General features: G+C 36.9%; 3 protein-coding genes across 4 annotated transcripts; 1 reads left to right on the top strand and 2 right to left on the bottom strand.

The window, feature by feature from the left end:
• Nucleotides 1–771: 771 nt before the first annotated feature.
• On the bottom strand, nucleotides 772–2,139 carry LOC111411541 (stress response protein nst1-like). Its single transcript, XM_023042061.1, has 4 exons — nucleotides 2,088–2,139; nucleotides 1,926–2,017; nucleotides 1,595–1,747; nucleotides 772–1,386 (listed from the first exon to the last, which is right to left on the bottom strand). The coding sequence occupies exons 1-4, from the start codon at nucleotides 2,137–2,139 to the stop codon at nucleotides 772–774; spliced, it is 912 nt and encodes a 303-aa protein (XP_022897829.1).
• Nucleotides 2,140–6,155: 4,016 nt separating this feature from the next.
• On the bottom strand, nucleotides 6,156–8,520 carry LOC111410852 (zinc finger BED domain-containing protein RICESLEEPER 1-like). The gene is made up of 2 exons (XM_023041427.1): nucleotides 8,342–8,520; nucleotides 6,156–8,018 (listed from the first exon to the last, which is right to left on the bottom strand). The coding sequence occupies exons 1-2, from the start codon at nucleotides 8,409–8,411 to the stop codon at nucleotides 6,331–6,333; spliced, it is 1,758 nt and encodes a 585-aa protein (XP_022897195.1). The 5' UTR covers nucleotides 8,412–8,520; the 3' UTR covers nucleotides 6,156–6,330.
• A 1,351-nt stretch (nucleotides 8,521–9,871) lies between these two features.
• Nucleotides 9,872–12,550, top strand: LOC111410851 (zinc finger BED domain-containing protein RICESLEEPER 1-like). Of its 2 annotated transcripts, none has more exons than XM_023041424.1 (2): nucleotides 9,872–10,008; nucleotides 10,687–12,550. In XM_023041424.1, the coding sequence occupies exons 1-2, from the start codon at nucleotides 9,957–9,959 to the stop codon at nucleotides 12,372–12,374; spliced, it is 1,740 nt and encodes a 579-aa protein (XP_022897192.1). In that variant the 5' UTR covers nucleotides 9,872–9,956; the 3' UTR covers nucleotides 12,375–12,550. The 2 variants fall into 2 exon arrangements, with proteins under 2 accessions (XP_022897192.1, XP_022897194.1); XM_023041426.1 differs by having other exon boundaries at nucleotides 9,879–10,008; nucleotides 10,482–12,550.
• Nucleotides 12,551–13,705: the final 1,155 nt, after the last annotated feature.

The following is a 13,705-nucleotide window of genomic DNA, read 5'->3' as shown; positions in this document are numbered from 1 at the left end:
ACGCTTAGTGGACATTTCTCCTAAGGAATCTTACAAAGCCCTGCTCCATACGCAGGCCGATCTAAGGTCGTAAGTGTTGCGACCCTTAGTGAACATTTTTCCTAAGGAATCTTACAAAGCCTTGCTACTTACGCAGGCCGATCTAAGGCTACACGTGTTATTCTTAGTGGACATTCCTCCTAAGGAATCTTACAAAGCTTTGCTACATACGCAGGCCGATCTAAGGCTATACATATTACCTTTAGTGGACATTCCTCCTAAAGAATCTTACAAAACCCTGCTCCATACACAGACCGATCTAAAGTCGTAAGAGCTGCGACCCTTAGTGAACATTTCTCCTAAGGAATCTTACAAAGTTCTGCTACTTACGCAGGTCGATCTAAAGTTGTACGTATTATCCTTAGTGAACATTCCTCCTAAGGAATCTTACAAAGCCCTGCTACTTATGCAGGCCGATCTAAGGCTGTACGTGTTACCCATAGTGGACATTCCTTCTAAGAGATTTTACAAAATCCTGCTACATACGCAGGTCGATCTAAGGTCATAAATGCTACAACCCTTAGCGGAAATTCCTATTTGGAAATTCTACGAAGCCCAGGAACATGTGCAGGTCGATCTAGGTTCGCATGACTTACGAGTTCTGTCACATACGCTGACTAGAATACATTCCATCATTAAAAATTCACAAAAGGATGAAATAAGCAATAAAATTTAGACCTCATAAAAAAAAGAAAACATTTATTTTCATAAGCATTCAAAATAGAGTGCGGCTCATCTTCCAGCACAAACAATACTAGGGGAAGGGAGGTCTTCGCAATGAGCGACATCATCTTCATTAGCAGAAGAAATTCGAACTCCTGTCGCCTCCGACAAACGCTGAAGCTCTTCCTTCTGCTCTTCCACAGCCTCCTCAAAGAAACCCATGTCAAACCCTAGCCTCTTTCTGCGAATGTGTTTTACTACTTCCTCCATAACCACGATGTAAGCATCCTGAGCAAGAGCATCAAATTTGGAGGACGACCTCCAAGTCTCCACTGCCCTCGCAGCCCTAGATTCAGCCTCCTCAACTCTACGCATCGCCTCTCTTGCTCTCTCATTTGCCTCCCGTACCTTCTCCACAGCCTCCTCAGTCCGAACTCTCTCTTCCTCAATCCTCTTCTTCTCAACCTTAGCCCTACGATCGGCCTCCTCCCTCAGAGCTCTAATCTTCCCCATCCACTTCTCCTCTATCTCTAGCCTCGAGTTCAACTCAAATCCCATCATGTTAAGCTTCTCCTTGTATTCTTTTTCTTTTATTGCAAACTGAGCTCTCTCAGCCTTCATGCTGTTATACAAATTCAAGGCCTGATCCTTAGCCTCCATCAGTTTGTCGAGCTCAGATTTCACCTACGTTAAAATCCATAAGTTAAGCATTTCGCAAATATGTAAATCATCAAATAAAATGAAGTAAGGAAAATACATTATCAGCTACGACCGTCATGTACAGGATAGAGCGACGGTCGTGGAGTCGAGCAGTCACTAGAGCCTCGCCTATGGGCATCTCATTAAGGAAGCCCTGCTCCCTTTCACCCTAACTCCTGGTAAGTATGTTTACAGAATCACGCAGAGGTGGGAGAAGTGCAGCAGTAACCTCCCTCGATGGAGATAGAGCTTGTAAGTAATCCAGAAGATCTCTAAATGGTGGCCTAGTAGACTGTCCACTGATGGCCTCTGTAAGTCCAGGCACCTCTCCGTTACCCTTGCCGAGCTAGTCGAAGTGGAAGCAGGTGCTGTAGGAGGTGGTGAGGTATGAGCTAGAGACGGCAAAGTGATGGCCACCAAAGGAGAAGAGCTCAACGCGAGATCGGCTTCAGGGACCCTTGGTGTGGCTGGCGTACCAGTACGGTTCCTCTTCAAGGGGACCTAGTCTTCCACTTCCTTAGAACAGCTTTTATCCCGTTCTGGGATGTCCCTCTTCTTGGCCTTCGCTGGGCCGTAGCTTTCACCGCCTTGTATCTCAACATTTTTGAATTGTGAGCTGTAAACAAAAAAGTATGTCAGTACTCGACTCCAATAAATATCACCTCAATAAACCAATCAAAACCGACCTGAACTGATCGGAACCGATGTAGACGCTATGACGGTGGAAGGCCCCGGCATCCTAGTTTGAATCAAGCGGGCCTGGAAAAAGTCGAAATTCGAGAGCAAAAATTTTTAAGATCTTTGTTTCTTCGGCAATGCACGAATTGCTTCCGCTCGCCTCTGAGTGTCTTTCTTCAGTGTAGGCCTCTTGTAATCTGCACAGTAACATGATATCAATTAGAACCGCTCGGAATACAATCTAGGTCAAAACACCAAGAGGCAATTACTTACATAACGAGTGATAAAGTGCTGGGACCACGTCGTCCCTATTCACCCAGGCAAAATGAAACTGCCACTCCCCCGACACATAGAACCACTCTTCCTTCCATTTCTTAATCGAGGAGGGGGTGTCTAAAACTAAAGAACGTCCTGTCCTTGGCCTAACACTTGTGTACCACCAACCCGAGTTCTTCCCATCCTCCTTAAAAGTAAATAAAGAGTTGAACTGCTTAACCGTAAGCTCAGGGATACCTAATCTATCCCACAGAATAAGCATGACGATTAGAGTCTGCCACCCATTTGGGCATAACTGGGTCGGAGCTATAATCTCAGCCCGGCTTGAAGGATGATAGAATTCAATGTGACACATCCCATAGGGGGAGCGTCAGCACGATCAGAAGGTTTAGGGATTATCATAATTACCGAACTCGGAATATCATATTTTGCCCTCCAACTAGCTAACATATCACCCGTAACTACCGACCTGTAAGAACTAGCCCCCCACTCCAACTGATCATTCCCTTCACTACCCATAGGGGAACCCACCTCCTCATCTACCCTATCTCACCCCATCTCCCCAGGACGGGCCAAAGTAACGGGGTTAGCAACAGAAATAGGGACAGGAGTAAAAATCTCTCTATACCCCGAGGACGAACTAGAAGTAGAAGTGACAGATTTTTCCTGTCGATTTTCCCAGGATTGAACCCTCGACTCGTCCGAATTCATGGAAAAGAACAAAACAAATAGACTAAGTGAAGAAGCGAAGTAATACCTGGGAACTCGAAGGACGAACTTACTCAAACGATAGACAGGGCTTGCTTAGAATTCCTTGGTGCTTTGAGAGAAAATAGTGTAAAGTAAAAAAATAAAATAAAAAGGCATTGAATATTTAAAAAGAAGGAAGATAAAGGGTTTTAATCTGCGCCGTTAGTTCAAAATAAAGGAGGAAAGATCTACGGTTGAAATGTCTCCTAGGCTAAATGACACAACATCAGGAAACTTATCAAAGAAGTTATCTAAAAATGCTGTACAGCTCATTCCTACCCAAGCATGACACTTGGCATAATAATAATTACTTTTCTTGGAAAAAGAACTCGTGAAGTCAGAAGATCAGCCCCCCTTACGGAAAAACTGACCTGGGGGGTAACTGTTGACATCCGAACTCTGATCTAATAAAAACAGTTCGCTAACCCCACTTCAATTAAATGTGAGTTCTGTCCTTACGCCCAGGTCAAACAATCCCGCCGTTATCTCAGAAAAATATCATAATTACTTCCTGTCACATCACTTTATCAATCAAATACACTTGCCACAGGTGACATCATCACCGCCCGGAACAACCAATCCTAAGTCTTCAACTTCCAGCCCCTTGAAGGTCATCATTACCTGGGGAAAACATTGACACATGGCACCGGCCTCTTCGACCAATCATAAGATAATCCGACACTCGAGTTCTGAGATCAATACTGTTGTTGATTTGACTGATTTGATGTAATGTCGGTTGAAACTATGTATAAATAGTTGAATAGGACTCTTGTAAATGGCAAGTGATTTCATACAACAACTCAAGGCATAATTACACTCTCTAAACATATTTTGTGGTCTTTTTTCAACAATAAATCGCCCTTTTTTTCTTAAAATTGGCTTAAGATTAGCCTTACTAATTTTGATGTCAACATATACTAAATTCAACATGATGATTGAAAATTATCGCCGCAATTCTCACTTTATTAATACTATCTGATGGTACCATAACTTTCGGGCCAACTTGGAGGTACTCGAGTATGTGCCCCCGTGCGCATCACACATTAAGTTAGTTCTATCCCCTGGGCGGACCTCGTACATGAGGTCAAGGATCTTGACCTTACCATAAGTCGAGTCCTACTCCACTATGTCTGCTATACTTTGATCCCAACGAGTCGTGATATTATCATTTCATGAGTAAACTTTAGTCATACTTGAATTTCATACTAAGATCAATGTACATAATGCAAATACCCGTGCATTTAAAATAACTACTAACTCTATAACAATGATGTATCCTCAATGTCACATTTCACGTCACAAGAACTACAAAGAGAACGTCATATAAATTCTTTTGCAATGAAAATCTAAGAAAATTTTCGCTAGTTCTGTAAATTTTGCAATTTGTCATTTTCTTTAAAATTTTAGTTAAATACATTATTCATATTCTTTTATTAAATTTTCAGTTCAACCTATTTATATTTTAGGTTCAAAATAAAAAAGAACTTACGATAACTTGAATCAAATTTAATCTATAGTGATTTGATTAATTCTTGTATTTAATAACTATTAATTGTAGGAATTGGTTCATATATTAAATGAAAAGGTGTGTAAAAATTGGAAAATGAAAAGGTGTGTAAAAATGGAAAATGAAAAGTTGTGACTACGTGTCAACTTCGACTAAATATTCAGACTTGATCCGATGGTGAAATTATAAAAGTAAATAGACCAACTTATTCTATTTGTCGAGTAGATCGTCGTGGTATATTTGGAATCTTGAAACCAATTCCGGATGAATGAGAAATTACGGACCAAAGTTGAAAGAAATAAAGTGTTGCAACTTTTCGAAAGGTGTAAGTTTTGGTCGAGTGTTGCAACTTTTTTGAAAGAATGCATGTTTTGGCCCACACTACTTCATTTGCACCCCTTCTACATTTATAAATAGAATTCTATAGACATGATTTTTGACACACCAATTGCATTGAGCATTCATTCTCCTCTTGCAATTCTCTTCTTTCTAATTCTATAGCATTTCATACATTTCCTTTGTAGAGGGAAAATTCTGTCAAAAGTTCATCGGTTTCTTATGGTTTGAAGTGCTGCTACCACAAGTTGTGAATCCATTGTATATTAGGAGACAAGTGTCATTCACCGTGAGCACCGTAGTGGGGCAATTTGTCTTAAGGAAAGAGATAATGTCTCGCCTTGAATTATTCTCTATTTCTACTTCTTCTTAATACTTGTTTTGCGCAATCTTTATACCGAAACTCTGTCCAAATTTTCATCCATATAAATTGTGTTTTGATCACGCTCTTGCGGGTTAAAACTGGTCAATCTACCACAAGTTGTGAATCCATTGTATATTAGGAGACAAGTGTCATTCACCGTGAGCACCGTAGTGGGGCAATTTGTCTTAAGGAAAGAGATAATGTCTCGCCTTGAATTATTCTCTATTTCTACTTCTTCTTAATACTTGTTTTGCGCAATCTTTATACCGAAACTCTGTCCAAATTTTCATCCATATAAATTGTGTTTTGATCACGCTCTTGCGGGTTAAAACTGGTCAAATAAATATATCAAAAACCAACCTTTACATAACCCTTTTTATAAGTCGTCTCCAACATTAATTTCATGGTAGAGTCGAGAATTTTCAAAACCTTAAAATTTTATACAAGCTTGACATAATTTGCCATCTAATTTAAATTAATAAGTACAGTTATTGTCCGTTGCCATATTTAAACTAGCAAGATTTTCTTTTCTTTTCCCCTTTTTTTTTCAAGAAAAAAGTATTCAAAAATATATTAAAATAGCAAAAGTTCTCAGTTGTAACTAAGTACTCACTCTCGATTCAACTCAAATGAATTTAACCTTTTTTATATTACTGGCATGTTTGATGTAAGTTTTTGAAAATAGATTTTCGAAAAATGTGATTAAAATTTAATTATGAGTCAACGTACAAAATTATATTATCTTGGAAATGCATGATTAAAAATAAAATTGGGAAAAAATGAGTTTAAAAATCTGTACCAACCAGGGCAAAGAGTATTTACATAAACATTTTGGATCCCCAATATTATAAGATGAGTAGGTGTCTAATATTACACCTGATTAGATAGAACAATAAATAAAAACATTTGGTACATCTTTCTTAGATTATTCATGGCAACTCAAAATAGGATCAAGCTAGCAAAAAGATCCAAACAGTTCCACCAGACAATGGTAATTCAAAATCATAGACATCACAAGTTATAATATGTTCACACCAGCAGCAAGAAACCATAACTCAAAATCAATCTTAGGACCAGTGTTCCAGCTCCTACAGCACATCAAGGCATTCATCATCTCCGCCCCTGAAGTGATAACACGAAGATCAGGCGGTCTATTTTCCAAATAATAGTAAGCATCGTGTGAAGTAGCCACTGATATAGGTATAGCCAAGAAGTCACGGGCCATTTTCGAGACGTTTGGATACTTGGGAGCTTCAGATTTCCACCATCGCAATACGTTGAAGTTTTCATTCCAAGGTACTACAGGCTCTTCTAAATACGAATCCAGATCGGACTTTTTAGGCTTATTATTGACTTGAACATATTCATGGTATTCTTGCCCGCCCGGAAAATTTGGAAATTGTTCTTTATCATTTCTTGGATTTCCCTCTTCTGTTTTAAGATTTGAAGTACCTTCAGAATTATCCACTTTCGTGCCATGGCTCGCATAATCTGCATAGATGCTTTTAATAGCCTCCAAAACAGCACCACTTTCCAAGATGCCATCTCTGTCTCCAAATTTCGTGGAAATATACTCCATGTATTGCATTTTGCAACGAGGATCCATCACTGACGCAATTGCCAATACCAGAAACGTTTCTTTTATGTACTTATCAAGCCTTTGAAGCATTTTCTTAGCCACGCACCAAGTAAAAGAGACTGAACTAGTGGCTTCGAGAATTAATTTTGCACGAAGCTCCTCAAGATTGTACAAAAATTTGTTAGCTGTTGGATGCTTCGTTTCAAAAACCTGCTTTGCAACATTGTAAGTGTTATCCACAAGTTTATAGACAATTCGAACTTTCTCCCATTCATCTGCAGATGGCACAAAATTCTTGTGCACATCTGAATTAAATTCTCCCATTGATTCCATATCTAACATAATTTTCAGTTTCCAATTTGTCGTATGCCACATAGATTCAGACCTTGACAAATGTAGCTCTTTGAGTTTGCCGATGATGATACATATCTCTTCAAATGCATCTTGCGCCATCAAACAAAACATTTCAGCACAGCAACTCACAGAAAAAAGACGAGAATCGATTGGCAGTCTGTTCTTCTCTTTGAACTGAGATTTGATGGACTCAATAATTTCATCCCTTGCAAATGCATTAATATTTCCTGACGTCAGAGTATATACTTTATTCTCGAGGCTCCAGTCGTCTATAGATTTCAAGATTGCTGCATCAAAAAAATCAAGCCTCCGAAAATAAAGAATCCATTTCCTCAACTTCCAAGTATCGTCAACGAAGTGTGCTGCCAAAGATATGTAGTCATAACGGGAACCATGTCTATTTAAGTACGTTAACACGTCAACTGAAAGAGGAATCATTCGACCCATATGATTCAAAGTACATTTAGTTATTGATTTCGCTTCCTCAAAAACCTTCAAGCAATCATTTTTGGTCGTCTCGGAATCCAAGGTCAAGGAAGGAAAGTACTCAGTCATCAAGTTTTTGAAATCATCATTTTTTAAAAGATTCGGTGGCACATCCTGGAAACATATGAAATTGGCAATACCTCGTCGCACTCTTTCTATATCAATATCAGTAGGGTCATCATTTTCCAAATCACTAATATCTTCATCATCTCCTTCATCTTCAACTCCCACAGAATCGTCCCCTTTGTCACTCGCTTCTCCGAATTCACAATGACAAGAATCATCTCCTATTTCAAAATTAGCAGCACAGAGTATGTTATCGCCTAAGCCCATGTTTGGCTACTGTTGAACACTCATTTCTAACTATTTATAATTTAAACTGTTTATATACACTTCCACAGCATCTATTAATAGATTTTCACAGTATTCAAATTTCAAACCCAGCCAAAGTTCAATCCTAAACAATAATGATGCTTAGCAAAACAGGGGAAAAAAAAAAACAAAAATATCTAAAAATATGTAGAACAAAATAGTACTACTACACACAATCAGAGTACAAAATAGTAACTTTGAAAATCACATTCGACAAAACTAAACAGAGAAAAGTTACCGTCTACTTTCTGAGCATCGTCATCGGCGGCGACGAGGGCGGGGGCGGGGTTTTCACGGTCGCGCTTCATTTCCAACGGATCGATTGATTTTGGTGTGTATTACTTTTCGATTTTGGGGGTATACACCTCTAAACAATGTTTAGCCTTTCAAACATGAAAGAAAATGTGTGAAGTTCTGTTTCGCCTTCATTTCGAAACTTATTTAGGGGCTTCTTTTAATTTAAAAAAAAGTGTATTATGAATTAGTGATTGAAATTGAAATTGAAATTGAAACATGTGCTTAAAAAAAGGGATTTATTTATTTATTTATGTATAATGTTATTTTAATGAAAAATGTATGATTAAAAATAAGTACCGTAAAAAAAATAATGTGATAGAATAATAAAGTTATTTGTACATACGGGGTGTCAATTCGGAATGTACAAATAACAAATTCCTATGATAGAATGGTTGACAAACAAAAACTTAATCAAAGTGACCAATAACATTACCTTTGAAAAAAAAAAATCAATTTTCATAACATTTCTTTAAAAAAAAAAATCTATAATTGTCAATTCTTTTTGAACTTCATTTGTTAAAATTCATTTTTAATTATATATTTTATGAGATTCATAATTTTTATCAATTTTTAATCATATGTTTTATCAATTTTTGTCGATGCATTTACATAATGTCAGATAGTAACATTTTATTGAAATTTGGACAAAAATAAAGTTTAAACCGTCAATAAGGTGTTGCAATTTCAACACTTGTAAATTGTCATGTACAATTCATCCGTCCAAACAACTTTATTTTGTAATTGCCCCCCGGGGCACATTCAAGTTGGCGGAACAATCACATTGGGGGGCTCTGGAACCAAGCGTGGGGAGTTCGATTCCTGGAAGGCACAATTTGGAAGGCAAGATTTATCTTGAAAGGCAAGTTGCTGTAAGGCAGTGAAGAGGCTCCCTTTGGGGAAGGAGTAAAAGCCGTGTGAGAACCTGCGAACCAACAAGGGCACATCCCGCGATTTACCTCCCTGAGCTGCTGAGGGGTCGGAGGTTCAGGGACGAGGATATAGTTTGACGCAAGTTGGGACACCTCGTTAAAAAAAAAAAACTTTATTTTGTAATTTTTATGAAATCCAAACGGGCTAAATGTCTAGACTAGGTTACAATTTCAATAAAAATTTAGTTGAATTTATTTTGAAGCATTGATTAAGCCTCGTTTGGCCCCCATTTTTTCAAGTAAGAATGGGTGGAATAATATTTATTTTTTAAAAAAATGAGTGGTTGAAAAAGAATTAAAAATTTTCAATTTACGTATAATATTAGTTTATGGAAGATTGTGTAATTGAAAATAGAAGAGAAAAAAATAAAATATAATGAGGGCAAACGGGGAGTAAGTGATTCAAATATCGAGGATTAGGAGGGCTTTCCATGGTTAGGCCAGATTTAATGGATGGTTCAGATGCATTAGAAACATTTCCCGCGCTTTCGCTTCTTAATGGACGGTTCACATCAACGCTTCGAGTAATCCTTATCCCCTATTGAATGAGGAAATAATGGGAAGAAAAGAATTAACCTAGTCCCCAAAAAGTAAAAAACCCTAAAAATTGTTACTCATCTCGTGGATATGAAGCGCCCTTATGATTCCGCCGACGCCGATGACATTCAAAAAGTAGATGGTAACTTCCCTCTAATTAGTTTTGTGGAATTTAATTTTTAAAGTTACATTTTTCCGGTCACGAAATTTAATTTATATTAAACTTTTAAGCATCAAACTTTGAAATGATGATAATATGCAATTTGTTTTTTCTTTTTGTTTGTTAGCTTTTTATTATCTGGATACAGGATATTTTAATTAATTACTCTTTTGAGTATTATTTTGGCTATTTCTCTCTTTTGTTTTTCTTCTGCATGATTTGGGGTGGATCAGTGGATTAGGACTTGTTTTATTTTGCGTTATTCTGATTTTGTATAGTGCTATTTGTTCTCCGCAAATGCATTTTGCCAGGTATTTTTGTTTACTTCTTTATATTTTCGAGTTTTTTTCCTCTTCTGCGAATATTTATTTTTTAGGATTGAACTTTGGTTGGGTTTGAATTTATTTGATTACTGTGAAAAACTAAGCGTATAATGAGAAATTTTGATGAAAAAGGGCCTTAAACGGATGCTGAAGATTATACTGAGGGGAAAAATAATGATCATGTTGGTAGAAGAAATGCTGATGAAAATGAAGACGAGGAATTAGCTTTTGCTGGGCTTGTGCATGCTAACTTTATTAGAGAACTTGATTTGCTCTTAATCATCTTTGAAGTGGGTGTTATGGCAACAAATAATCGTGCTTGATAATTTAGAAGCAGGAGATGATTCATGCAACTCTGATTGCCAAGGAAATGGGAGGGATGAATCTGAGGATTCTGTTGGAGATGAAGATATTAGGCTTTTTGAAGATGAGGGAGATGATGAAGATATTTTGGAAGATGATTGCCGTACTGCTATTGACTCAGAAATAGCACAACACGCTATCGCCAAGTTCATATGTTTCGATAAGATGACACCGCATGTCGAAAGTTACTATTTTAGAGACTTTATTGCTAGTTTGAATCCTTCTTTGACTTTGGATTCTAATACAACCAAAAAGGATTGCTTGAAGATTTTTGAGGAAGCGAAACTAAAAGCTAAACGTACTTTGAATAATATGGGTCGATTAATTGCTCTTTCAGTTGATGTTTTAACTTGCTACAAGAACTGGAATGCGAGTTATGACTTCATGTGTTTGTCAACCCATTTCATTGATGATAGCTGGAAATTCAGGAAATGGATTCTTCGTTTTCGGCGATACGATATGTGGAGGTCTGATTTTATTGATGCAGCAATTTTGAAATCTCTAGATGACTGGAATCTCGAAGGTAAGGTATATTCTCTTACCTCAAGAAATATTGATGCATGTGAAGAAACTGTCGAGTCCATCAAGTCTAAACTTAAGGAGAAGAATAGATTGCCACTTGATTCTCGTCTTTTTTCTGTGAGTTGTTGTGCTGAAATGTTTGGTTCAACGGCGCAAGATGCCTTTCAAGAGATTTCTACTATCATCAGCAAACTTGAAAAGCTACATTGGTCGAGGTCTGAATCTATGTGGCATATCACAAATTCGAAACTGAAAAATGCTTTAGAAATGGAAACACTGGGAAAATTCAATTCGGAAGATACTCGTAGGGATTATGATGTGCCTTCTGCAGATGAATGGGAGAAAGTTCGCATTGTGTATAGATTGGTGGAAAACGCTCACAATGTTGCAAAACAGGTGTTTGAAACAAGACATTCAACCGCTAACAAATTTTTGTACAATCTTCAGGAGCTTCGTGCAAATTTAATTCTTGAAGCCACCAGTTCAGTCTCCTTTGCTAGCTGCGTGGCTAAGATAATGCTTAGAAGGCTTGATAAGTACATAAAAGAAACGTTCCTGGTCCTGGCAATTGCATCGGTGATGGATCCACGTTGCAAGATGCAATACATAGAATATATTTCCAGAAAATTTGAAGATATAGATGGCATCTTTCCAAGTGGTGCTGTTTTGGAGGCTGTTCGTACAATCTATGCAGATTATGTGAGCCATGGCATTGAAATGGATAATTCTGAAGGTACTTCAAATCTTAAAACAGAAGAGGGAAATCCAATAAATGATAAAGAAGAACAGTTTCAAATATTTCCTGGAGGCCAAGAATACAGTGAATTTGTCCAATCCAATAATCAGTCAAAAAAGTCTGATCTGGATTCATATTTAGAAGAGCCCGTCTTACCTTGGGACGAAAACTTCAATGTATTGCTATGGTGGAAATCTGAAGCTCCCAAGTATCCAAACGTCTCAAAAATTGCCCGTGACTTCTTGGCCATCCCTATATCAGTGGCCACTTCACACGATGCTTACTATTACTTGGAAAATAGACCACCTGATCATCATGTCATTACTTCGGGGGCAGAGATGATGAATGCTTTGATGTGCTGTAGGAGCTGGAAGTCAGGTCTGAAGATTGATTTTGAGTTCTGATTTCTTACTGCTGGTATAAATAAAAATTAACTTATGATGTCTGTGCTGTTGCCATTGTCTGGGGAAGTTGTTTGGATCCTTTTGCTTGCTTGATCTTATTTCGAGTTGCCATAACTGATCTGAGGACTATTGTTCTTATGTTATCAGTCTACTAAATTTCTATTTTTGTTTCAACTATTATGACTTTAGATTTCATCTTCACAACACTAAGGCCTGTTTGACATGACTTTTGAGAAGTCAAAAGGAGTTTTTGAAACCTAAAAACTACTTTTGGATTATTGAGAAAGCTCTTTGAGAAATTGATTCTTAAGCACCAATTAAAGTAGCTTTACAAGATGCAAAAGCAAAAGTTCTATCAAACGGGTCCTTCATATAAGTTTTTTTTCATTTTGAGGATTGTTTCTAGTCTTGACGTGCATGTTTTGGCTATTAAGCTTAAAACATTACAAAATAGCATATTTGGCTAGCCTTATGAGTAACTTTTCAAGATGAAAAAGAATGTACAGGATGCTTGCTCTCTCATGATCATAAGCATGAAAGAAGCCACTCTAAACAACCAAACATGTTTTTGACTTCAAAAGAATTTTAAGCGACTTTCTTTATGTTTGGCTTCGTTTTTCAAGTCACCTCTTTTTCTCTCTTTTTGGGTATGTCACCTCATAACTTTACGAATTTATACTTTATTATTAGGTTCATTAGTAATCTCATGTTTATTTTTCACTCATGGAATCTTTCTTGAAGCTTGACATAATACTCGCACTTAAAAGAGAAATATTCCTTCATGTGATTCTATAGTAAGTGCTTATTGATACTATACTTGAACTGGACATGTTCGAGTAAAAAAGACATGAAATATTTGTTAACGTTTTACCTAGTCATGTGTAACCTTAAGCACTTATTTGGAAGTGATTATTTGAAAACATTTTCTTTTTTTTTTAACTCATTTTTAATTATATTTTTCTGAAAAAAATTATTTTTCACATTTTCTCATAATTTTTTTTTTAAACTTTTAACCGTGCATTCGAATAATCACTTTTATGTAGGCATTACATTATGATGACAGCATTCATATTGAGGAAATAAATTGAGAGCATTCACTAATTTAGCCTTTGTTTGATCCCCTTCCAAAATATGTTTTTTCTTCTCTTCTTTTTAGGTACATATTTTTCAATAAAATAATATTACATACAAATTAAAAAAAATTTCTTATTTTTAACCATACATTCTCCATCAATTTATTAACAATGCATTTTTAGCTGAAACTATAGACACTTAACAGGAAAAATTAGTCCAGAGCGTAGGTTTAACTTTTAATTTTGATAATAAAAAAT

The sequence above is a fragment of the Olea europaea genome, chromosome 15 (genome assembly GCF_002742605.1).
Source record: "Olea europaea var. sylvestris chromosome 15, O_europaea_v1, whole genome shotgun sequence".
NCBI classification, from domain to species: domain Eukaryota; kingdom Viridiplantae; phylum Streptophyta; class Magnoliopsida; order Lamiales; family Oleaceae; genus Olea; species Olea europaea.
The sequence above is the reverse complement of the archived record's forward strand: the minus strand, read 5'-3'. Positions and strand labels throughout refer to the sequence as shown.

Bases quoted from the DNA above. Each gene is read 5' to 3' on its own strand.
- LOC111411541 (XM_023042061.1), bottom strand. From the start codon at position 2,139: ATGCCGGGGCCTTCCACCGTCATAGCGTCTACATCGGTTCCGATCAGT. The intron at 1,748-1,925 runs GTTCTAAGGAAG...CACTTCGACTAG, and splicing joins CCCAGAACGGGATAAAAGCT to CTCGGCAAGGGTAACGGAGA. The intron at 1,387-1,594 runs GTAAACATACTT...ATTTTAACGTAG, and splicing joins TCCCACCTCTGCGTGATTCT to GTGAAATCTGAGCTCGACAA.
- LOC111410852 (XM_023041427.1), bottom strand. From the start codon at position 8,411: ATGAAGCGCGACCGTGAAAACCCCGCCCCCGCCCTCGTCGCCGCCGAT. The intron at 8,019-8,341 runs GTAACTTTTCTC...ATTTTGAAATAG, and splicing joins CGATGCTCAGAAAGTAGACG to GAGATGATTCTTGTCATTGT.
- LOC111410851 (XM_023041424.1), top strand. From the start codon at position 9,957: ATGAAGCGCCCTTATGATTCCGCCGACGCCGATGACATTCAAAAAGTA. The intron at 10,009-10,686 runs GTAACTTCCCTC...ATTTAGAAGCAG, and splicing joins TGACATTCAAAAAGTAGATG to GAGATGATTCATGCAACTCT.